At 33.8% G+C, this 23,832-nt stretch overlaps 2 protein-coding genes across 10 annotated transcripts in view; one reads left to right on the top strand and one right to left on the bottom strand.

Annotated features, from left to right (window-relative positions):
- Positions 1 to 880, bottom strand: part of ens (MAP7 domain containing protein ensconsin) — a 380,882-nt gene extending 380,002 nt beyond the window's left edge. For 5 of the 7 annotated variants that reach the window (XM_089640506.1, XM_089640516.1, XM_089640511.1 and 2 more), the window contains exon 1: positions 787 to 872. In XM_089640506.1, the coding sequence (XP_089496632.1) occupies positions 787 to 832 (46 nt within the window). In that variant the 5' untranslated portion in view covers positions 833 to 872. Of the gene's footprint in view, positions 1 to 786 lie in introns of all 7 variants that reach the window. The other 2 variants (XM_089640515.1, XM_089640517.1) reach the window with 2 other exon arrangements.
- A 306-nt stretch (positions 881 to 1,186) lies between these two features.
- Positions 1,187 to 22,740, top strand: LOC149417682 (FERRY endosomal RAB5 effector complex subunit 3). 3 transcript variants are annotated; one of them, XM_089640504.1, is made up of 9 exons: positions 1,187 to 1,510; positions 1,599 to 1,790; positions 4,437 to 4,764; positions 6,834 to 7,058; positions 8,454 to 8,654; positions 10,076 to 10,283; positions 16,267 to 16,459; positions 17,073 to 17,191; positions 19,469 to 22,740. In XM_089640504.1, exons 2-9 carry the CDS (start codon positions 1,619 to 1,621, stop codon positions 19,694 to 19,696), a joined length of 1,674 nt encoding a protein of 557 aa, XP_089496630.1. In that variant the 5' UTR covers positions 1,187 to 1,510; positions 1,599 to 1,618; the 3' UTR covers positions 19,697 to 22,740. The 3 variants fall into 3 exon arrangements, with proteins under 3 accessions (XP_089496630.1, XP_089496629.1, XP_089496631.1); XM_089640503.1 differs by having other exon boundaries at positions 1,187 to 1,790; XM_089640505.1 differs by lacking the exons at positions 1,187 to 1,510; positions 1,599 to 1,790; positions 4,437 to 4,764 and adding an exon at positions 4,775 to 5,088.
- The last annotated feature ends 1,092 nt before the right edge of the window (positions 22,741 to 23,832 follow it).

The following is a 23,832-nucleotide window of genomic DNA, read 5'->3' as shown; positions in this document are numbered from 1 at the left end:
CAAATAAAACGAACATTTTACTTTATTTCTGCTAGAAATCTCAGCAGAGAGAATGTATTGTTTGTATGCGGTAAAATGTCTATGTACGAACGAAAAATCGTATTGACTTATTATGAAAGATATTTTATATGCGGTTTACATAATTTATCATAAATATGAGGTAATAATTATCAATTTTTATGACGTTGCGGGTCATGAGAAGCATTGCACATAACGTCGATCACGGAGTAAATATAGAGCTGATCAGCTGACGTAGTAAGATAAAAAATATCTTAGGAGACAATACAGACATCAAATTAGGTTACTTTCAAATGAATCCGTGAGACCGCTCTCATTTGTGTAAATTGGTACTTAATTTTTCATACAGGGGGTAAATACGACTAAAATTGGCGACATATGTCAAACTGATCAGGAGTCAAGTTAAAAAAAAGTTCATACGGCAAAAAACGACCGCCCATCCCATACTAGCAAGGCCAATCAACGACCCCAGGAGGATCAGGATTTACAACTGAATAAGAGCGATAGTAAGAAAAAACCATTTAACCCACGCGTTCGCAAAGCGTCCACGTCATTATAAATCAAATACTTGACAAATTTAGTAGATCTCGGCAATAATAAAGCCAATAAAATTATGATCTTCAATGACTGTTGCTGTGACCACCGCGGTTCCCACTTGACATATGCCGCGAGGATCCAACTTTTAACGGTGGAAAGTGGGTCGATCACGGGGGAAATGATTTGCCGCTGTTGAAATATGCGTATTAAATCAAAATGTCTTTGACTTACCTTTAATTTCAGCGGAATCACTAATGCCACCGTCGTTGTCAGCCATCTTGCTCACTCAGACATTTGTACTGAACTGCAAACCATGCTAGACAACCTTTACGAAAGAAATTTCGTTTTGCAGCAAACTGTTTTACCGACAAATAAATTATTTCTAACAAAATACTATGGATGGCCCTTCAGGAAGTTTTTCAATGTTTAAAGCCCTAAACATTTTTTGTAACCACAAACCACAACTTTAAAAATATTATTGATTAAATAAAACTAAAAATAAAGTGGTTTTCCTTATTCGGAAGTTGTCGTTTTTATTAATTGATAACATCTCTAAACTCATAGGTAGGTATTATTCGTCCGAATAAGATTTTTATGTTGCCATCTTTATTGTACGCTACTCGATGGCTACTCGAAACTCGAAAATTAGTCAAAACAAGAAATTTCCAATCACACCAAATCTCACTAAACTATTCACTGTCAGATACTGACAACTTCTCAGTTCAAGTTTAGAATGCTCAAAGACTAGATCATTTATTCAATAACTTTAATAAACCCTAACTAAGTTGATTTTCGTTTAAAAAAGAATTCTACCGTCTAGTTTGTGTTTTTATAAATCAAGTTAAGTGACAGAATAATAATATCAACATTGTTCGATCCATCACTGAATATTGACAATGTTTTGTTAATAATTTAAACACCGCAATTTCATTTTCTAGCATGTACATAATGTAATGTACGTAATGTAATGTACGTAATGTTATAATCCTACATCTGATAAATTTTCTTATGCCGCCTATATTTTCGTTTCGGAACAATATTAGGTGACAGCACTCCTGTCAAAATGACAGCGCAACAGATTGAAAAAGTATTCTTATATTCGTTTCCCACCTGCACTAATAAAGAAGTCAAATTTGAGTTGGAAATTCCAATAAAAATACCATTTTCGGGCTGCACCAAGGAACTGTCCCAACGAATTCTTTCAACATTTCGCATTCCAGTTTATATTGAAGAAGGTTAGTAATATTTACATCTATCTGCAAATGATCATTATGTTATTGTAAGAAATATTTATCATTCAATTTTGTAGTTGTTTGAACAAACAATGTTCGTCAGTTGTGTGGAGGATTTAATCGTGGTGTATTTATTTTTCTGCTTTACATCCCAATCAAGCTTTGCTGAGTTTGTAAATCAATAGATTTTCACTACTCTGGCACTCTGTTATTTACTTATTTAGAATTAACAGCACAAGTTATATGCATGATAGTTATTGACAGTCATGGTACAAATATGTAGAAAGCAGAACAAAATATTGTATAGTTAAACAAGACAAAAGCTAAAAAATGTACGCTATTACAAAGTTATTGACATGAATGAAGAAGAAAAAAAACAAAAAACCTGTTATGCAGTGATTTCGTTAAAATATGCCCTGCTAAATGTTCAATTAGCACAGCTTTATACTTCAATAGAGGCTTATTAAAAACATCAGCTAACATAGCATAAGAGTTACCAATGGTGCATAATCTATTTATAACAGAATTTTAGCCTGAAACCGTAGTATAATTGTCACAACAATACATACTAGGGAACTTTGATCTAATGGTAGGAACATGAAAGTGAATCATATTAGGAGTGTCAAACTGAATATTTACAATTTTATATATAAAAAAATTTTATGTAACCAAATGGTGCTGGTTTATTTGCATGTATTGAAAAGGGTAAAATAAATGAGTTTATTTATTACACTGTTATATGTGGTGGAATTATATAGTATTAAAATAGAAAATAAAACATTTTTTAACTTATTTCCACTTGTTTATTTTACCAGTACCGGTTTCGTCCTATTATGGACATCTTCAGGCTGGCAATTGAAATTCTTTTGTTACAGAATTTATACAAAATTAGGTACACAATGTCAAGGTAGGTACATATGTTTGGGTTATTATAAATTAATAAATATATATATAATAATATATTAAACATATGTACCTACCTTGACATTGTGTACCTAATTTTGTATAAATTCTGTAACAAAAGAATTTCAATTGCCAGCCTGAAGATGTCCATAATAGGACGAAACCGGTACTGGTAAAATAAACAAGTGGAAATAAGTTAAAAAATGTTTTATTTTCTATTTTAATGGTAAAATAGCATTTGTGCTTTTTATGTATTTTTTTTTTTACATATGAATTTAAACATTAGTCACACTTTGTATCGCATGTACTGAATTACTGAATATACTAGACCCCTGAATCTTCTCATCCTTAAATTGTCATATTAAATATTGATTCAACATATATCTGAGTCTGATTATAAAAGGAAAGTGGAACATGAATATAATACAAGGTTTACAAAGAATGAAGGAATGCTTGTTCCAAAATATAATAATAAATACGGACGGCGAACCCTAGAATTTAACGTGCCAAAAATGCTTAACATGTTACCCATTAATATAAAAAATTGCGATTCTACAAATAGATTGAGATATATGCTGAAACAATGGTTACTAAATAAAGATAGTTTATATTAATTTAGGTGTGTTAATTGTATAGTTATAGTAATAATATTATGTGTGTATGTATGTAATTGATCATTAACATCCTGTTGACAAACTGCTTTATTGCAGTTTAACGGGATTGTAGCTTGAAAACCAATAAAAAAAAAATAAAAAAATAACTATCTGAACCCCGCCATGCGTTGCTGTGGCTCAGTTGGTCTGTGCAGATAGAGGAACAATAGCTCGTTTTGCTTACACGTCCAACAGATGTTAAAAACATGTTTTTACCTGTCATAGGTGACATCTGTTTAATATAGTTATATAATAATACACGCGTATTCGAACGCAAAGTTGTGTCAAAATTTCAAAACAATCGGTGAAGAACTTTTGAAGATTTAAAATTTTGAACCATAGACATATGAATATTAGTAGACCTGCCCTAAGTGATTAAAAGCGTATTATCCCCACTCCCCATACCGGTTCCATTGGAGCCGGCTGTGCTCGCGTATGGCCTCAAGTGAAATTTGAAAACGTTACGTCATCATTCTTGTGCGAACTATGGTCGAGGCATCATCGGTTCATTTTACGAAATAACACGGCAAAATGTTGACTTGTACTATGAAAACTTGTAAAAATAGATGTTAAAAAGAGAATAAACCCAATTGTCGTATTACATTCCATATATAAGCATTATTTTACTTTATTTTAAGCATATTCACATCGTATAATATGAATCAGTTGTTACTATCAGATCGAGAAACGTCTGGACGCGAAACACAAAGCTGGTTGGTTGCTGGGAAGTAAATTATGAACATTTATAAAAGTGTCTTAACTAAATACTTACGAAATATTGGACTCTGAAAATAGAACCGAATTTTTTTGCCGAATTTGTTCATAATGTGGCGAGTAATTTGCGCTCCCATGTAAAAATGTCTATTCATTCAAAAGCAGATTTTACTTTTAAGAAGTAAATGGTGATATTATAATGCGAGATGCCTATTTACTGTCAGATTGATTTATTGACGAATCACAGTCAGCCTTACTCCCTTCGTTCTTCAACAGTTGATTTTACCCCTCGCCATTATCTTCTCGTCTATTAATTCCTATATCTGTGTTTTGAACAAAGGAACATTATTTATATAAATTTTTTTGTTTTCCATTTCAGATTTGGAGAAATCGCTGGATGATTTTGTTAGAAAAGAAAGTAGAGATTTCCGCAACAAGGAAGATGAGAACCTAATTCAATGGGCCAAGGATGGTGAGCTCTCTGTGGAGCCCATCATTAAAGACTGGGAGAAGGCGTACAAGGAGGAGACCATCGAGTACGCCGACCAGAAGGGGGCTTCCGACGAGGAGGTGTTCGCAGCGGCCTATCATAAGCTGGTTCACTCCCCAGCACTTGAATCAATCCTTCAAGTGGAAAGTTCCTACGCTTTCTATGTACAGAATATTATCAAACAGAGAGATAGTGATGTGAGGAAAATGACAACTAGGTAAGAACCAAAGTGATTTATTGATTCTTTGCCTGGTTCTCTCAAACAGAGAGATAGTGATGTGAGGAAAATGACAACTAGGTAAGAACCAAAGTAATTTATTGATTCTTTGCCTGGTTCTCTCAAACAGAGAGATAGTGATGTGAGGAAAATGACAACTAGGTAAGAACCAAAGTGATTTATTGATTCTTTGCCTGGTTCTCTCAAACAGAGAGATAGTGATGTGAGGAAAATGACAACTAGGTAAGAACCAAAGTAATTTATTGATTCTTTGCCTGGTTCTCTCAAACAGAGAGATAGTGATGTGAGGAAAATGACAACTAGGTAAGAACCAAAGTAATTTATTGATTCTTTGCCTGGTTCTTAGCCATTCCTCAGGCTTATCCACTCTAAAACGTCACATTCACTGAGGCAACAACTTGGTCATGATTGGACATTCTTTCATTTCAATTTTTACTGTTTTTAACCATTACAAAATTCCATCTTAAGGCATTTTTAAATAGCCTAATACAGAAAGATTATGTGAATATAATAATGTAATGCAAAATTGTAAGTATAAATAAACTAAAAAGTGCCTACTATACTAAGTTGATTCTGTTTAAACAGAATTAACGAGCAAGATTGCCCTCCGCAATGGCATGACCATTGACAAGTTAGTCCAGCAGGCTGGGAGATATAACAGTCTATGCTGTCAATTTTTTATAAATTTAATTTAGATTAAATTTGATAATATTATTATTAAGTTCTGCAAGTGTTTTAGTTTTTTAGAACTTAATAATAATATTATCAAATTTAATCTAAATTAAATTTATAAAAAATTAAATGGAGTTCTACGAATTAAACACAAAAACAATAAATATGCTGTCAATGACGGAGATAACCATCGGGAACATAGAAATGAATACTTTCCATTTTAGCCGAATTTTTAAACCATCAACAAATCAGTTTGAAGAAATGTGTAGCAATCTCTGCTGACCCATAAATAGTTTATTCCGAGCATACGGCTTTTGTGGTCGAGGGGTAAGGCTCTCGACTGGTAATCCAGTGGTCGTGAGTTCAAATCCCTGAATGCACAAGTAAATTTTATTTGATTAATTTGTTTTATTTCACAATTTATTCATTTGAAATAATATATAGTCTATTTAGTAGAAGATACTCTCAGTACCGCCCTGGTGTAAGAACACCATTCAGAATTGAAACGTTGCTTGAAATGGCTTTAGCTGTTTTTGGTGGCCACATCCGAATAGCCAGGTAATTTCCCACCTTCCTCTCCTCATCTCCTACCCATCCCCACTACCTTCAGCCTTGCAACATACCCCAATTGGGGATGACATATTCTCACTGGTTCCAAACGGTTGGGAGCAGTTGAGACTCTTGTGCAGTATTCACAAGATATACTAAAAAAAAATTAAATACCCAAGAGAAAGTCAGTAGGATAGACCCCACGGGTAAAAGCCATTGTCCATCATATAGAAAAAACTCGGAAATTTATTCCGAACTCTCCAAGGTGAAGATATTCTTTAACTGATGTGGGATCCATAAACTTATGAGAATCCGGGTTTTTCTTAATTTTTTCCACATGTCCCATGTTCCCATCGCAGTCATTGGGAGCTATAGAATCTTACAATGGCTTAATTTTCAATTATATTCTCAAGTTGTTGGTTCATTTCACGAACTAACATTGAGTCAATATCTACTGTATTAATGCGACAACTCCAACACGGAATCACAATTGTATGCTCCCGTTCGCAGTGTACTGAATTTTTATAAGGATGTTGTTGACATATTTAACACATCAATAACTAAATATAAACAGGTCGTAGTAGAATTTATATCGACAAGAAGAACAACAAACTGCCCAGCTTTGCTTCGACTTATTTAATTAATTTATTGTATTATTCCTAATCTACTATTTTTCTTGTTGCATTGTAAAGAATTTTGTTTGTATGTTGTTATGCTCATTTAGATGTTCTTTGTCTTAAGAAAATAAATATGTAGAAGCGCATCTGGGAATGAAATTAAAAATAAATAAATTTCAAAACCCGGTGTTGATTATGTACTTCTTCCAGTCAAACGGAAGAGATGGAGAAGAAGATGCGCTTGCTGCACACGTACATCACCGAGGAGGAGATCAACGAGCTGGCGGGGAAGCACTTTGAGGAGCAGAGCATGGTGGCGGGGCGATGGGGCTCCGAGCTGGACGCCCTGAGGCAGGCGCAGAGGGCCGAGTACCGCACCTGGCTCATGCACACGCTGGAGGCGCAGCAGACTGATTCCCAACTGCAGACCCCCAAGTAACACAATGCATACAACTTTAGGAGCAAAGCATGGTGGCGGGGCGATGGGGCTCCGAGCTGGAGGGCCTGAGTTATTTTTTGATAAATTGACACCTTGCTTTTTCAAATTGTTAATTATTACGGGTTTTTAATTTTGTACGTTGTTAGTTACTGTAGAAATGAGATCCCTGAGCCTTATGTATGGTAAAATCATGTATATGACCATGTTGAGAAATTCTGAGAGTAATGAGTAAGATTAAGAAAATGACGCTTAGATGGTTTGGGCATGTAGAGCAAATGAACAAAGAGAGGAGTGTATGGAGAATATATTATGATGCCTATGTGAAAGGTACAAAAGTCCGAGGAAGACATGGCACATCAAGGGAATCAAATTCTTGAATCAGGCCATGTCAATGGATATGTATGAGATAATATATTATTGTGAATGCAGCAAGTAGTATGTATCAATACAGAGTTATTTGGTGGTCCATACTCTTTGCCTACCCCTGCGGATAAATAGCGTGATTCTTAGTTAGTTGTTGATTTTAGAATTTATTTTAAAATATTAAAACATATTGAATTGAGGGTTTTTTTTTAACAGCTTAGGGAGTGCGGCGAACCATCATTCAGGGAGTGGAAACACTTAATAAATGTCAGTAAACGCCAAACGCTAAAACAAACATAACCATCAAATCAACTCCTTCCACCAAGGGAGGCCTTCCACCACTGCCATCTTTTACACGTCCCACGCGAATCTGGACAGCGTACATTGGCCTTGCGTGGGGAGCGTGGGATTGCGTTGCGTGTGACAATTTTTTTCTAAAGAATTTATTTTCATAGAAAATGTTTGGAATATAAATTGTCCAGATGTGTTGCTTACATTGCGTTACTTTTATGCACACGTTTTCTTGTCCGTACAGAAGGATTCTGCAAAACTTAAGATGTTTTTCTTTTAAATGGGACTTCCAAATCTCAATTGGAATTTAGCTACCAGTTAGACATTTTTATATTTTGAAAGGTGATTTTGTGTTTAATCTCGACCAAATATTTTCCCCTTAGTTTTGTAATGATGATCTAAGTTTAGAAGATATTTTGTTTAGTGTGTTTTATGTATTTAAAAAAAATTTAATATAATGTAGTATTTTCGTATACAGTGTACGATTTGTAATTTTATGTGAAAAACACCTTCTGAACTCCAATATTCTTTTCATTGAAAATCACAATAACTTTTATACTATTGAAAAAAACGAAAAAATTTGGAAATAATGTTTTATTCAACCAATTTTTATCAAGCATCAAATATGTTCTTCCACTGCTAATCAATTAAGGTCTGAAAGGGTTATACTGGCTTAGTTTCCTGATAATTTAATAAAAAATTTATGCATATTAACATGAATAATGTTGTTCTTCCAGCAACTCCCCTCTGAGCCAGTGCCCCGGGTTGCCCTCTCTGGGCGAGGAGAAAAAGAGCCCCCGACCGGGCCCCCAAGACCAGCGCCTGCTGGAGGAAAGCTTCACCATCCATCTCGGCTCGCAGCTCAAGCAGATGCACAACATCCGCATCATGTCCGCCGACGTCATGAGGTTCTGCAAAGTCAAGCCTACCAAAGACAGGTTGGTTATAACACTGAGGCAAGACAAATGGGTGACCCAGTGGAAGCGAAACAAAGGCAAACCGTGGATGAGTGTAGAGCATGACAGGAAATCTGGAGTACTGAATGCAAATATCTATGAATTGGAACTGGTGGCGACAAATTAAATTGTCAACTTTTTCCTCAGCTTTCATAATTTTTCCTAGCCACCTATCTTATTTAAAAAATATAAATTATGTGCATTCTGCACAAGAATCCCAACTGCTCACAACTGTCTGGAGCCAGTGAGACTATGACATTCCCAATTGCGATATGGAGTTGAGGAAGAGGAAGGTGGGGAAGTACCTGGCTAATCAGATCTGGTCACCGAACACGGCTAAAGTCATTTCAAACAACCTTTCATTTCTGAATGGTGGTCTTACACCAGGGCGATATTGAGGGTATTGTCACTCTGGAACATGCCACAAATATCTTATCTTAAATGTATAAATTATGGGATTTGAACCGGCAACTTCAGGATTGCTAATCAGGAGCTTTCCCCCTCCACCACAGAACCCGTGAAAACCTTTTTGCATAATTGTTGCACTAATGTGTGCAAAGTTTTAAAAGCCTCGTTTTTTTACATTAACTCCACACAGGAGGTCCTTAATAATTTTGATCCGGGCCTATGTCATCTTTGGCGATGCTGTGTGGAGGGTATTTTTATACCGACCGTTTCCCTTTGCAAGACAAGTTATTCTTCTCAAAAGTATATGATAAATCTTAGGGTTTATAGATTCTTCATAATTTTACTAACTGACATTGCCCAGGCGTTATGCTGAGTTTTTTAAAATCAGGTAATTTTCGTCTTATTTTGAATGTGAAAGACTGCAAAATTTCATCAAGAGTATCAAAAATTGGTTTGACCTCTTGTTCGCCAGCGTATCCTTTATTAAAAAATCATTTCCTAGCTATTCTGGGGAAACTGCTTATGGTAAATTATATACTTTTTTTAGAAAATACATATTTTTTGATAATACGAATTTTACATGAACACATTGGGTAAGACAGAACAATTTACAAAATAATCATTATGCAAAAAACAAGTTAATTTGTCACGTAAATAGATACAGCTGGCACAAGGTGAAAATTTATCATCGGCGATCTAGAAGTTAAGGGGTGTGAAAAGGGGATGGGGTGGTTTGTCAGAATCTCATGTAGACAGTCATCTTCCCCTTGTTTTGAAGGTCGACTATGCAAAATTTCGTCACGTTTGGAACAAAGCTGTAGATTTGTATAAAAAACAAAGCCAATCTACCACAAACATTCTTCTTTGTGTATATAAATTAAATGATTTTACTATGTGGGGGTGCTCAATCAGCGGAGAACATTTGCGGAGGCTAAATCCCTCCCCTGGATGTAGCGCCCTGATGATGTTTTGATCATCTGGTTTTGTTTGTCCAGTGCCATGGATGCCCCGCGCCGCCTGCAGACTGCCCTGGGGCTGTACTCCAGCGATCTGTGTGGGCTGGTGGTGCTGGTGGACTCGCCCCCTCCGCACTACTCGGGGCTGGCAAAGCGCATCGCCCGCGCCGCTCACCAGAGCACCGAGTTCCACTTCCCCAGCATAGATCAGCAGCTGGACAAGATCGTCGAGGATGTTAAACTTCCCGTGAGTTATCTTAATCTTCCCGGTGCCAACAGGGGTTGCCAAAATCTCTCAAATTACCATCATCCATGTATTATCTTAACCACTTTCTGAGTGATCATGCAAATATGTGAAAAAAAATTATACCTTTTCATAATATCACGCAAATTTTTTTTTTTTTTTTTTTTTTTTTTTATTTTTTTTTATTTAGTTACTATATTACATTTTTTTAAACATTTTTATAAGAATTATATATATTTATATGATTAATTGATATAGATTTTTATAGTCCTCCTCACTAGGAGATCCTGTGCTGAGGGGGACTAGGTTTTGAATAATTTTTCAGCGACTTCTATGGTTCGACTTCATGTTTTGGGTAAGGGTTTCCAGAAACTTCTACGACGATGTTTTAAATATGCTAGTAAGTTCTTTTTCCGGTAATTCCTTAAGCCAAGATTTAATGTTCTTAATGCAGTTGTTTTTTGTTTTGATTTGTTTGATACTAAGTGGGAGTTTGTTATATACCTTTACTGCTAAAAATTCAGAGCTTCTTTGTCCAAAGGTAGAGTTACACTTTGGTATAGTTAGTATCTCTGTTTGTTTGGCTCTGGTATTATGAGTATGTGAGGTGTTTTCCTGAGAATTATTTTTGAGGTGTTGTACCAAAATGTTTTTGGCATAGATTTTCTGTATGCTTGGAACGTCAAATTGTTTAAAAATTTCTGTTGTTGATGTCCTTATGGGAACCTTTAGTATGGTCTTTATGATGCAATTCTGAGTTACCTTCAGCTGTTTTATATGTTTTGATACTGCTGAGCCCCATCCTATTATTCCATATTCCAATTTGGAGTGGCATAAAGCATAGTAAACTCTCTTTAAATCCCTAGCTGACAAAATGTTCCGTAATTTTTTGAAGAAGTAGATGAGTTTAGTTAACTTTTTTGAAGTTCGATCAATGTGTGAATCCCAGTGTAGTTTATCGTCAATTTCAATACCAAGATATTTTATGCTTTTGGTTTGGGTTATAATCGAGCAGGAACATTGAGGAAAATTTTTTTGACATTCATGTAGTTTGAGTATATGCTCATTCATTGGTTGTCCTCTTTTGTTTTTGGAGAAAATTAAATATTTGGTTTTATTCACATTTAATGTAAGGGAGTTTGCTTTAAGCCAGTTTTGAAGAACAGTTAGGCCATGTTCAGCCTCCTTATATGTGCTTGTCCAATCTTGTTCATGGAATAAAATTACAGTGTCATCTGCAAAGCTCATTATGTTTCCTTTGATGGGAAGATTCATAAGGTCATTTATGTAAATTAGAAATAGTATAGGTCCTAATACGCTTCCCTGGGGGACACCGTACTTAATTGGTAGAGTTTTGCTCCTTCTTTTACCAATTTGTACAAATTGTTCTCTTCCCGTTAAGTAACTTCTAAGTAGGTTTAGGGTTGTTTCGGTTATTCCATTTTTTTTTAGTTTTAAATACAGTATTTCGTGGTCAATGGTATCGAAAGCTTTTTGAAGATCAATGAAAACCGCTAGGCATTTTTTGCCTTCATCCAATTTTCTAATAATTGTATTTGTTACATTAGCTATAGCGTCACCAGTACCCAGGTTTTCCCTAAAACCATACTGCGTAGATGATAATATTTTATTAGAATCCAAAAATGTAAGCATTTGTTTTTTTATAACTTTTTCTAATATTTTTGATAGTGTAGTTAAAATACTAATTGGTCGATAGTTTGATACATCATTTTTGGGACCGTTTTTATATATTGGAATGATCGTAGCAATTTTAAGACAAGCAGGAAAAATACCATTTGATATTGACAGATTTATAAGATACGTCAGTGGGTGGATTAACTCATTTTGTAGATATTTAATTGATTTGCTTGATATCAGTTCATTTCCCGATGAAGTATTTATATTTAGGGAGGCTATAATATTTCTTATTTCATCACTTGTTATCTTGACAATATTGAGGCTGTTTTCTTGATTTACATCGTCAATCCTCACTGTATTTTCGATAGTACTAATTGAATTTTGTTTAATTTTATTTGCTAAGTTTGAGCCTATATTGCAAAAATAGTTGTTTATAAAGTCAAGAAGTTTGTCCGGGTGTTCTGTAAAAGATGTGGGAATCTCATCAATGTTTAATTCCTTAATGCTATTGTCATTATGTGAGGCTTTAGCATTAGTTATTTCATTTATGATCTGCCAGAGTTTACGTGAATCATTATTACATTCATCAATCTTGTTTTTATAGAATGTTTCTTTAGCATAACGTATTACATTTTTACATGTATTACGATATCTTTTGTAGAATCGAAGTGTTAGGATATCATAAGGGTTGTTTTTGACTTTTTTGTGCAGTTCATCTCTTTTTCTGATTGAGTTTATAATATTCTGACTAATCCAAGGTTTAATGTGTAAATTTTTATGAGATAACTTTTTTTCTATGGTTTTGGTGTTTGATAGGATAATGTTCTGTAAAACTTCTATAAAATAACTCCAAGCAGTATCAGTATCATCTTTTTCCAGAAGGCTTGTCCAGTCATTCACTGTTAACTCGCATTTGACGTTTTCCCAATTTGTTTCAGATTTCGTTAGGAGTGATTTCTTTTTTTGGTTTACATATGTATTTTTTTTTGTAATAGATAGAATTATTGTATAATGGTCTGTCAGTGTGGTAGTACAAATAATGGCTTGAGTTTTTCTATTAGTTTTACAAAAGATATGATCAATGCAAGTTTTGCTTTCATTATATACACGTGTTGGTTCATCAATTAGGCTTTTATATCCATGGTATGCTAGTGTTTGCATATAATCAAATTTTTTTGGATGGCCATTTTCAAGAATATCAATATTTATATCACCGATGATAAATACATCTTTAGTTCTTTTTAGTAGACTTAGTTGATTAGATAAGGAGTTGAGGAATGGTTCTAGATTTTGTGTAGAAGGAGATCTATAAATTGCGAGTATTGTTGTGTCATTACCGATTGATATACTTAGACAGTTTGCATTATTGATACAGATCTCTCTGACATCAGCTTCTATATCTTCTTTAATATATACGATGACACCATCATTTTTTGTGTTGTTCATTATTGTAGAGTAAGGGACATAATTCCCAATTTGTAGGGGGTAGTATTTATCAGTTAGCCAACATTCAGTAAGAATAATAATATCCCATTTTAAATTTAAGCTTTTCATCAATATTTGTAGTTCATCAAAGTTTTTATTGATACTTCTAATATTCTGGTGCATTATGTTAAAATTATTGTTTATGGATAATATGTTTGGTATGTTTGTTGTTAGTGCGTTATTCATTTTCTCAATTTAAATTATTAAGTGGATTAAGTAATGTTGTTCATATTATTCACTAAATTATTTTCACCATATCATCAAGGTGCTTAATGTAGATAATTTTATCATCTTGTTTTTTGCGTATCATAACTTTACCCTGTTTGTACCATACATATTGGTAATTTTTTTCTTTTGATAATTGTTTTGTTTTCCATAGGATTTCTTTATGATACGGGCTTAATTCTTCCCCGATGAAGATTCGAGATGTCGCCAGATCCTTGATTTCATTATAATTTATTTCCTTTTTCTTATCAAGGAGGGAATCTCTTTTTCTTTTATCGGAAAAGGTCACAAGAAGTTTAGGAGGGGCTTCATTTCGTCTGTCTGAGACTCTCGTGACGTCAGTTATATCAGTGTGTAAGAGGTGGATTCCTGCTGCGGCAGCAACTTTTTTAACAATTTCCACAGGTTGTTCGCGGTTTTGTTGTGGAATTCCTGCTATTTCCAAACTATTAGATTTTGATAACGTTTCCAAATCAGAAAGTCGGATTTCAAGTTTTTTAATAATCATATTTTTTTCCATTTGGTCTTTTTTTATATTTTCAAAATCTGTTTGAATCGCTCGATTTAAATTATTTGAGACCTCAATTTTTTTTAACATCTCATCGTATTGAGCACTGATAAAATCAATACTTTTTGTAGTTTCTGTAGTTTGTAAATCAATTTTTGTAAATATATCTTTTTTCAGGGTTTCAAATTTTTTATCAATGTATTCAATAATCTTATCCATGTTCAATTTATCTTCCGAAATTATTGGGGTTTTGCTACGTGTGCTAGACATCACTATTTTAGTAAGTTCACAAATGCCCCTCTTTAATTATGCTTGATGAAAAATTGATGGTGGCAATCACTATTTAATATTTGTTTTATTGCATAGACAAAGTCACTCAACTTGACATTTAATATTTTTTTACTTTAATTAGTTTTTGCGCAAAAATCACTCACACTTTGGGATCTTAACTAAAACTTTTGATCCCACAAAACGTAGAAGGTTTAAACTTTAATTTAAATCTATTTATTGTGGCTTTAAACAACTCCTATTAATTTTTCGGCTAGTTTATAAGGGACGCGGAAATTTCAGATCTTAGCACTATAGTTAACCATAGAGATGAACCATAGAATGTGCATGATATCCGCTTACCTGTGTTATGGCAATATGCTGTTTCTCCAAATAGCTAGTTTTGAGATAAATGATGATATACTTTTTTGGAAATTTTGTTATTTCCTCGCAAACTAACAGTACTTATAATTAAAAATTACAGTAACAATTTTAAATTTAATGAAAGGTTAGTTTGAGCCTTCATTTAAAGTATTGTTAAAAGAAATACAGTATATTTTTAGTTTATGGTCAAATTTGTAAGTAGGTGCTTAAATACCTAGGCACCTTCTTAATCAAACCATATGTTTTATGTAATATTTTTTTATTTTACCCTCAGGCCTCTGGCATTTTCTGTCAGAAGGTGTATTTTCGTTTTGCAATAAAATCCTGAAAATAAACGAAAACTAAAAACTGTTTTTGAAATGTGTTCAAATAAAAGTCTTTCAAATTTTATTATATCAGACAGATGAAATGCCAAACTGTCAACTACGCTCAGTCAATCAGTACTTAATAACTACATACAATGTAGGGTTATTGACATAAAGCGACTTATTCTGTTTGAGTCTAAAATCAAATTAATAATGTATTATTTTGCATACATTAAACACTCATTAACCATTGCATAACTAATCTTCTATTGTTGATTGATAAATTAATGGATACAATTTGTTAGTTATTGTTAAATACGTTTTAAACACCTTGTTAGTACAGGGTAAAAAAGAGACAGAGCTGCCCATAAGGGCGAGGGAAACAAACCATGTGCGCGGAGCAGGGGGATTGGCGTGGGCTTGTCCCTTTCAGTGATTTGTCAATAAATGAATTTGATATTATATAACCTCGCATTGTAATATCACCATTTAGTGCATGAAAATGAAATCTGATAACGAATTACTAGTCTTTTTTACTGGTGCGGAAATTGGTGGCTTCGTAAAAAACTTAACTACAAATCCCAAATCTGGTGAACAAAAGTTCAGGCTTGTTTCCAAAATTGAATATTTTGTTACACTAATTAGTTACACACTTTTACAAATGTGTTGAATTTACCAACCTCACTCATTTTTCGTATGCTTTAGGGATGCTGTGTGGAGGGTCTTGGAGCGAAAGGAGTTAACATGTAAGAGGGATGAAACATGGGGCCGGAAAATCTTTCCTCAGCCGAACTGTTGACAAATAATGTCGATCATGTACATTGTTGGGTGCATGATTGATGTGTTTCCCGACTATGCCTCGGTGCCGAAGGTATCAATAGGTCTAGGTCCTCAGAGCATCTTTCATTGAAATACATATAGAACAAGGACAACATTCCCACCTGAAGCCTGTGCTCTAAAGATTGCAATACCTAAAGGACCGCCCGTTTCTACACAGAGTCAAGCGTTTTTTTACCAAGTAATCTCCAGACCAGAGTCGGTTGCCAAATTCAATAGTAGGGTGCACTAGTTGTGTACTATTTAACTAATTAAGGCATATCTCTGTCATTTTTTAAAGCACCGTAAAAATCAAAAATTTATTACGTTATTAAAATGAAGGTTTTGTTATTCTCAGGTTTCACGGAGAAATTCCCAACGCGTGAGGAATTTGTCTGAGTACGGCCACCCTGACGGCATGTCCTACCGGAGGACCAGAGAGATCAGCAAATATCTTCAAACCGGAGACAGCTACATCACCAAACATTCCAATCTGGCCGAGGTTCACATCCTCTTCCACCTCATGGCTGACGAGTCTTCTCTCAGATCAGGTATGCATATATCCTATTACAGTAGAACGCTGTTAATTCAAACCCCAATAATTACAAAAAATGCATAATTCTAAATTTTCATTAAAAAAAAATTCCAATAAATTTTTTTAGTCCGAAATTTGTTAATTCGTAATTTATTTTTGCGCAAGCTCGAAAATTTGTTTGTGTGATACGAAAGATAAGATTTTTGCGAAAATAAATCTAATATAATTTCGTAAATCTCAATCTGACAGAAAGCCGTTTCGGTAAAAAGCCGTAAAATGTATTTTTAAATCGGTTTACACTGAAATGTTGTATTTTCTCATATTTAACTTTCGATTTCCACAGAAAAATGTTGTATTTTTATGAATTTACTTCAAATGACTGAACTTGAGGGCTGACCGTGGCGGTAATCAGCTACAAAAATTTGATTTACATGGGAATAAGCCGTATAACTCCTAAGATACTACCCGAATTTAACCACCAAGAGGTGGCCGAGGAACTCTTTTTCAACATTATTTTGTATTTGATGTCCCGTGGATTTCGAATCAACGTGGTTCTACTGTATCCATAATACTATACATAATTTAGACTATATTTTATACTACATTCTTGCTTTTGTTGCTTGTTTCAGGAGATATAAATTCCCGCCACCCGGCTATCCTTGGATTGAGGAATATTTTGAAGGCTGCGTGTTCAAACGATGTCACCACATTAACATTGCCGGTCCTCTTGAGGCACGATATGTCAGAGGTAATACCAACTTTAACGCATTGTTATATTTGCAGTAGAACTTAGACAATATTATGATAACCATCAGGCTGTTGTATTACCATGTTTTTTTTTAACATTGCTGCATAATATATTTATCTTTTAAAGTAACCCACTGGATAATGAAACTAGAATCCCATACAAAATGATAGTTTCACTGCAATATCAGCCATCCATGCAGAAATTAAGCAGTCTTACCATGATTATTATGGTATGTTATGCTTCCTTCTTCTTTAGCCAACTTTTCAGACAGCCTCACAGTGTCCATTATCAAGGCAGATGTGTAATTGTGGTGAATTGTGTGTTTATGTACATAGAAGTGAACCGTGTTGGAAGCGTTAATCCTCGCAGGGCCGGTATTTAATTATAATAATTTGTTAAACCGACATTGTTTTTGGCGTTTCTAAATTAGCTTGGTGCCGTCAAGTACCAGATACCAAGAACTATTAATCGCGATACAACAATCTGGTAGCTCCTGAACGATTTCTTCTGTCTGTCAAGTGAATATGCGCAATTCGGCTACTTGAGATGCTCACGAATTTGTGCGAATTATTACCAACTGAATGTAGAAATTCTTTCTTGAACAGATTGGTAATCAAATTCATTGTTTGACTGGAGTCTACTAGCGCAAAAGTCTTACACGAATTTTAGATATCAGTTTACGAAAAATTTAGGGATTATCAAAGAGTAACTAATGCTGCGTAATCACAAATTATGTGAAAGGAACGAAGCAACCGCAAACGGCGTTTCGCGCTTTTTGTGATTGCTTCGTTCCTTTCCCATAATTCGTGGCTTGGCTCATGCTTTAGTTTGTATGTGTAAACGTAGCCTAAGACACATAGCTGCCCATGAGGGGGAGGGGGAGGTGGCGTGTGTGTTTCCCTCTCAGTGATTTGTCAATAAATGAATATGACAGTCTACAGGCAACTCGCATTGTAGTATCACTATTTTAGTCTTTGAAAATGAAATTTGCTTACGAATAAGTAGTATTTTTTGCAATGGCATGGGAATTCCTCGCTGTGTAATAACCATAACTGCGAATCCCAAATCGGCTGAAAATAGTTCAGCTTGTTTCCAAAATCAAATATTTTGTTACAGTATTTAGTTTGACATTTTTTCAAATATTTTATATTTAACCACTCAGAACATTAGAATGTCAAAAGACGTAAATATGATAATAGCGGTCAAGACATTAGAACGTCTTTTCACGTAAACGCGCGAGATTTTACAAAAATCGATTTATTTCCATCACTAGTATACGGATTGCAATGATTTAAAAAACAGAGTATCGATAATGAATAACGCTACGCGTCTGTATTCAAGAATATCTATGGAACGTAGAGGTGCATTATCTAAGCCGATTGGATCTGTCATCTTGTTCGTTCATAATTTATTGCGTTTTTAAATAATTTATTAAAAATATTTTAGTTTGGACGGTTAATATTTTGAGGTGACTAATAGTTTTTAATTATATTTCTTCAATATATAAAGTGTTATTTCTTTATGATACTCAAAAAAAAGTACATTTTTCACGGCTTTGAAATAATGGTAAGCGATTTTTACATATTTTTGACGTTTTCATAAAATGTATATTTAGAAACGCAAATATTTACGTATAACAACACAATGCGATAGTGGATTTCATAATCTTACCAAAACATTTTTTAGAATGAGGCTACGTTTCCCAAAACGTGAGTTATGAAGCTTTTAGCAAAACTCGTAAATAACACAAAAATTATCACGTTTTGACAGTTCACAAAGGAACACATAGTAAATAAAAATCTTTGTCTGAGAGGTTAAGTAGTTAACAATAATTAAGTAAACAAACACATGAACGATGAGTGAACTGCTGACCGTCTGTTTAGAACTAACATTCAGACCCCGTGCAGAAAAGTCCCATAATGAACTGCGCTGCAAACCGTTACCTTACTTGCACTTGCAAACTTTACGTTTCTGCGAAGGGTCCTGTTATTTCAATGTGCTTGCCGGCAGTCAATGTACGAATGATGTCGTAGTTTATTTAAGATATGCCTGAACCCTCCTGGTGGCAAAAAGTTTTCACACGGTTTGCCTCCAGCTCTTCGAAATGATACTCAGATTTTGCATTAGGGCACGTCTATCTTTTCTGATGTCATTGGGGATTATCTTCTATTAGGAGTATATGCACAAATGTTGTAATAACCAGAATCATTTCTTGTAACTGGATACTGAATTTAATGTAATTAGTGGCATTATCAAATTAACCTGTTATTCTTTCAGGAAATGACAGTTGCCTGGTGTGCCAAGCGAGCCGAGCTGGTGCTGAAGTGCGTCAAGGGCTTCATGATCGAGATGGCTTCCTGGGGCGGCTCCGAGCTGAAGAACATCCAGTTCCTGGTGCCCGAGGGTATCTCTGAAGAGGTGTTTTCCACCCTGGCCGCCATGCTGCCCAGCATCTTCAGGGTGTCCAACCCACTCAAGTTCAAGGCCGATACTGAAAAATCATAATATTTATGTACTACCGCGTCATAATGTATTAAAATATCTCACTTACTTAGAGTTCCTAAGTCAATAATATAATATAAATGTTATTATGTATTGTATAATGTAAGTTAACCTTGTATAAATTTGTATCTATATTGTTAGGTACCTAGTTAATTTTTAAGTAATTTTCAGTCGATTCTGTGTTTACACGATTTTGATGTAACACAGTAAAACAAGCATAATGGCAATACGGTCATTTTCGCCAAAGCTTGTACACGTTTTTATCCTTTTTTATGCTTTCCATTCCGTTACTTATTTTTAAGTTTTCACCGGTATCAAATTATTCCGTCATGATTTATTTTTCAGTTCAAATATTGTGGGACTATCTCCCATAAAATATTCTTCTCACTACCCAGAATACTAATGGGGGGTTATAATGTGGATTCTTCACTAGATATTTTCAATATATCACTTAATAAATACAAAATTTTGTTACTGAGGCAGTTCAGTTATGTAAAAAAATAATAATTTAAAAACCTGTGCACTAGTAATATATAATTTAAAAAAATATTTCTATGTTAAAGCTCCTGAAAAGGGCGATAATAAAATATAAATATAGTCATGGAATGGAGCTAACTGATTCTACACCAGAAAAGTGATTTTTTCAATGTTGGTCAAAATACGTATATTTTTGGAAAATGTAAACTATTGAAAAACCACCAAATTAATCTTACACTTCTAAAATTAATTTTTAACTAAAATTAACGAAATATCTGACTTTGTTTCATTGAATGTACAAATGGGACATGGTAAAAAACACTAATTTTTTACCTAAATAATTAATTATAAATATACAAAGGTTTGACAGTTATATGCAAAATATAACTATGAAAAAGCCATCAAAATCTTGGGACATGTCAAAAACGCAATGTACAAACTTTGGCGGAAATGCCCAAATACATTCTTATAAGAATCCTAGATTTTTCTCATCCCTGTGCAACAAAACACTACTTAAAAATTGTGTTGTAATAAACAATTTTTTGTTTATTATTTAACATCCTGGATAGATTTTTATAAAACTATCTCCCATTTTTTTTCACAGTGTTCTATGGAAAGTATCCCTGGGTAAAAATAGAATTAAGGTTAAACGTAAAATAAATTATAATCTATGCATTCATAGACGGTGTTAATTTAATTATTTTACGCAAATACCCTTTGTGCAAGTTATGTTTTAAAATATTAACACTTTTCTGGCGGGTAATTTTTGCGTTGGCGCTACGCTGTCTCCGGATGAAAATAAAGTTCCTGCGCGAATTTCTTACATTTTTTTAAATCGCTATACATATATGTATATAAATATTTAATGAAAATCGAATATTATTTGAAATGCAACACAATTAACCTTGTAATGTGTTTATTACGGTCCGCCTATGGGTATTTACCCATACCTGCTTTCTTTAAATACGCCCGACATCTCTCACTTGCTTGCACATAAGAGTTCAGTGGGTGCGGAACAGAGATAGAGATTCGAATCGGGTTTCACGGTCGTAAAAAACCCTCATTCCAGGAATTGAATTATTACAGTAAAAAAATGTTATCTAAATAATATACTATCCTTTTGTTGAAATACCGATGTAAACGAAAGGCACGAAGATAAATATAAAAGAAGACTTGCATTATGATTCGATAATTTTATTCATAGTTGGGACCTTTAGAAAGAGATTTATATATAATATTCATATAAAAACATTGAATAATTCTATCTTTTCTGCCATTGAAATGAGTCCGGCGCAAAAGGTAGAACTACCCTTCCGGCTGTTAAGCATCAATCGACCGTACGGGTAGAACTACCTTTCCCGGCCTAATAAGTGTGTTAAGACAAATTATTTGGTTGCCCCCGTACATACACAATGTGAATAATTATGAATAAATTCTTTTTATACGGACGAAACAAATAATTTGTCTTAAAAGCATGACTTGCAAAATGTGTATTTAAGTAAAATGATTAAATGAGCGTCATCTATGAAAGAGCAGACTATGAATTCTTTTATGTTTACCCTACAGTGTAATCATCGTTAGTTTTCTCAGTTGAATATTTTTTTCACTTTACTATTATAAGTGATATTAAAACAATAATATAATATATTTAGATGTACAGCTCTTTCGAAAATTAACTGACATTATTTATATAGGTATCAACACCTCAGTAGTCAGAGTAAGCAGGAGTTGTCTCGGTAAGCAGAAGTCCTGGGTTCGATCCTCTGCTGTGACTTTTTATTTTCTTCGTCTTGTTCTGTTACATATTTCATTTAGAATTATATTATGTTTTTCTTCAATGATTAAGTTGTTTTATAATTAATTTTAATGAATAAAATCATATCTAAAATGCAATAAAAATTCTATATAAATTTACGAACACATAATGTTTTGTTATCTAAATAATTTGTTTATTATTACAAATATGTTTTTACACAAATTGTGTAATTTATAAATCTTTTACCTATCGAAGAAATTAGTTATTTGTACATAAATATTAATATGAATATAATATTTTAATAAGGTATAAAGATCTGATTGGTTTGTTCTATCCTTTATAAATCTTATACAAGTAAATACAAAAGGCCGAAAAGTCCTCACTCAATTTCGTAAGACAGTAATTTCGTTGGTAATTAAAAAGTATTATTATAACTCAATAATTACTCCCATTCCATGAAAACTCAACACACCTTTAAAAAGTGATATAAAGTCATTAAAAGCGATGAAAAAACTAACCTATTTAACTTGGTTTTTGTTTCATCGCTTCTCATAACTTTGTACATATCACTTTTGAAAGGTTTTTCGGTTAGCAATTACTCCGCATCCTTGATGAGTATAGCGATCCATGGTTTGTAGATGTGTATTTTGTTTACTTCACAAATCTCAAATTCACAATGAAATTCAACTTTGCAAAAATGAGAACATCATCTGATGGGTTGATGACTTTTACGCCACCTTGTATTATGATATGCAACTCATGTTATATAACTGTAAGTTATGTAAAAATCTAATAAATTTATCTCAAGTTTGTAAGTACCTACTCAATTATTTCATTTGTCTTTGGATTCCTTCTCCCTCCGTTTGATTTTAGTGCAATATCTATTTATACACGGTGTCCGGAAACTCGTAGTACAAGCGGGAAACTGGAGAATCTACACCACATGGGGAACCCAAATAAATATAAAGTTTTTTGATTTGAGCATTTTCATCAAAAAAAAAAATATATATATATATATTTTTCGGCTATTTCAGGGTTAAAATTTTTTATTTTGCGAATATGTCAGAGATAGGTATGCAATTCAAAACAACAGATGTTCAAAACAAATTCAATTGAAAACAGCAGAATTCAAAACAACAGACAAAACAAACAACAACCCTGCAGAGCAGAAATATTTTATGATTACACCGGATTAAATGAAGGGTGATTTCAAAATAATGCTTTAAATCCGGGTTTCTTTATTTGTTTTACTTTTAAATAGTTTTAAATAGTTGGGTACTTTGATCTTTAGTAATAATTTATAAGAATTTGATCAAAAAAAAAATCAACTTCTGACTCGATTTACTCGAAAACGAAAGCTCAAATCAAAAAAAATTATACTGCAAAATCGACTCCAAATGTGATGTAGATTCACCAGTTTCCCGCTTGTACTACGAGTTTCCGGACACCATGTATAAATAATAAAGAAGAATAAATCTACAGTTTTATTTTGATATTGATCAAATTTTGCATACTTGACAAAAGTTTTTAAAAACCACCCATATCCCTTTTTCCCACCCCTTAAAGCATAATTATGATATTCCTTGATTAAATTTTGCACACTTGACATTCAAAATAAAATATACTCCACACAGGGAAATAATTTCCCTAAAGAGTCAAGGCCTATGTCGTCTTTGGGGATGCTGTGTGGTCGGTATTTTTGAGAAAAGGAAGGGGTGAACCTGGATCTTGAGGAGACCCACATTGTAGGAGGGAGGAAACACAGAGGCCGGCAAATCATTTCACAGCTGCGACGAGGATTCTATGAAATATCTCAGCATCCCTTTGTAACAATATAATGTCTCGGGCCATAAGAAGAAGAAAAAAGCACTTGAGAAAACTATCAATTTCTTTAATAATAACATAT

The sequence above is a fragment of the Hesperophylax consimilis genome, chromosome 15 (genome assembly GCF_061612785.1).
Source record: "Hesperophylax consimilis isolate HC1 chromosome 15, BYU_Hcon_1.0, whole genome shotgun sequence".
Classification (NCBI taxonomy): domain Eukaryota; kingdom Metazoa; phylum Arthropoda; class Insecta; order Trichoptera; family Limnephilidae; genus Hesperophylax; species Hesperophylax consimilis.
Note: the sequence above shows the minus strand (reverse complement) of the source record. Positions and strands in the feature narration are given on the sequence as shown.

What these genes read in the sequence shown, in the direction of transcription:
- LOC149417682 (XM_089640504.1), top strand. Translation starts at nt 1,619, where the DNA reads ATGACAGCGCAACAGATTGAAAAAGTATTCTTATATTCGTTTCCCACC. An exon ending in TCCCAACTGCAGACCCCCAA is followed by an intron (nt 7,059 to 8,453) that starts GTAACACAATGC and finishes TTGTTCTTCCAG; the next exon opens with CAACTCCCCTCTGAGCCAGT. An exon ending in TGAGGCACGATATGTCAGAG is followed by an intron (nt 17,192 to 19,468) that starts GTAATACCAACT and finishes TTATTCTTTCAG; the next exon opens with GAAATGACAGTTGCCTGGTG.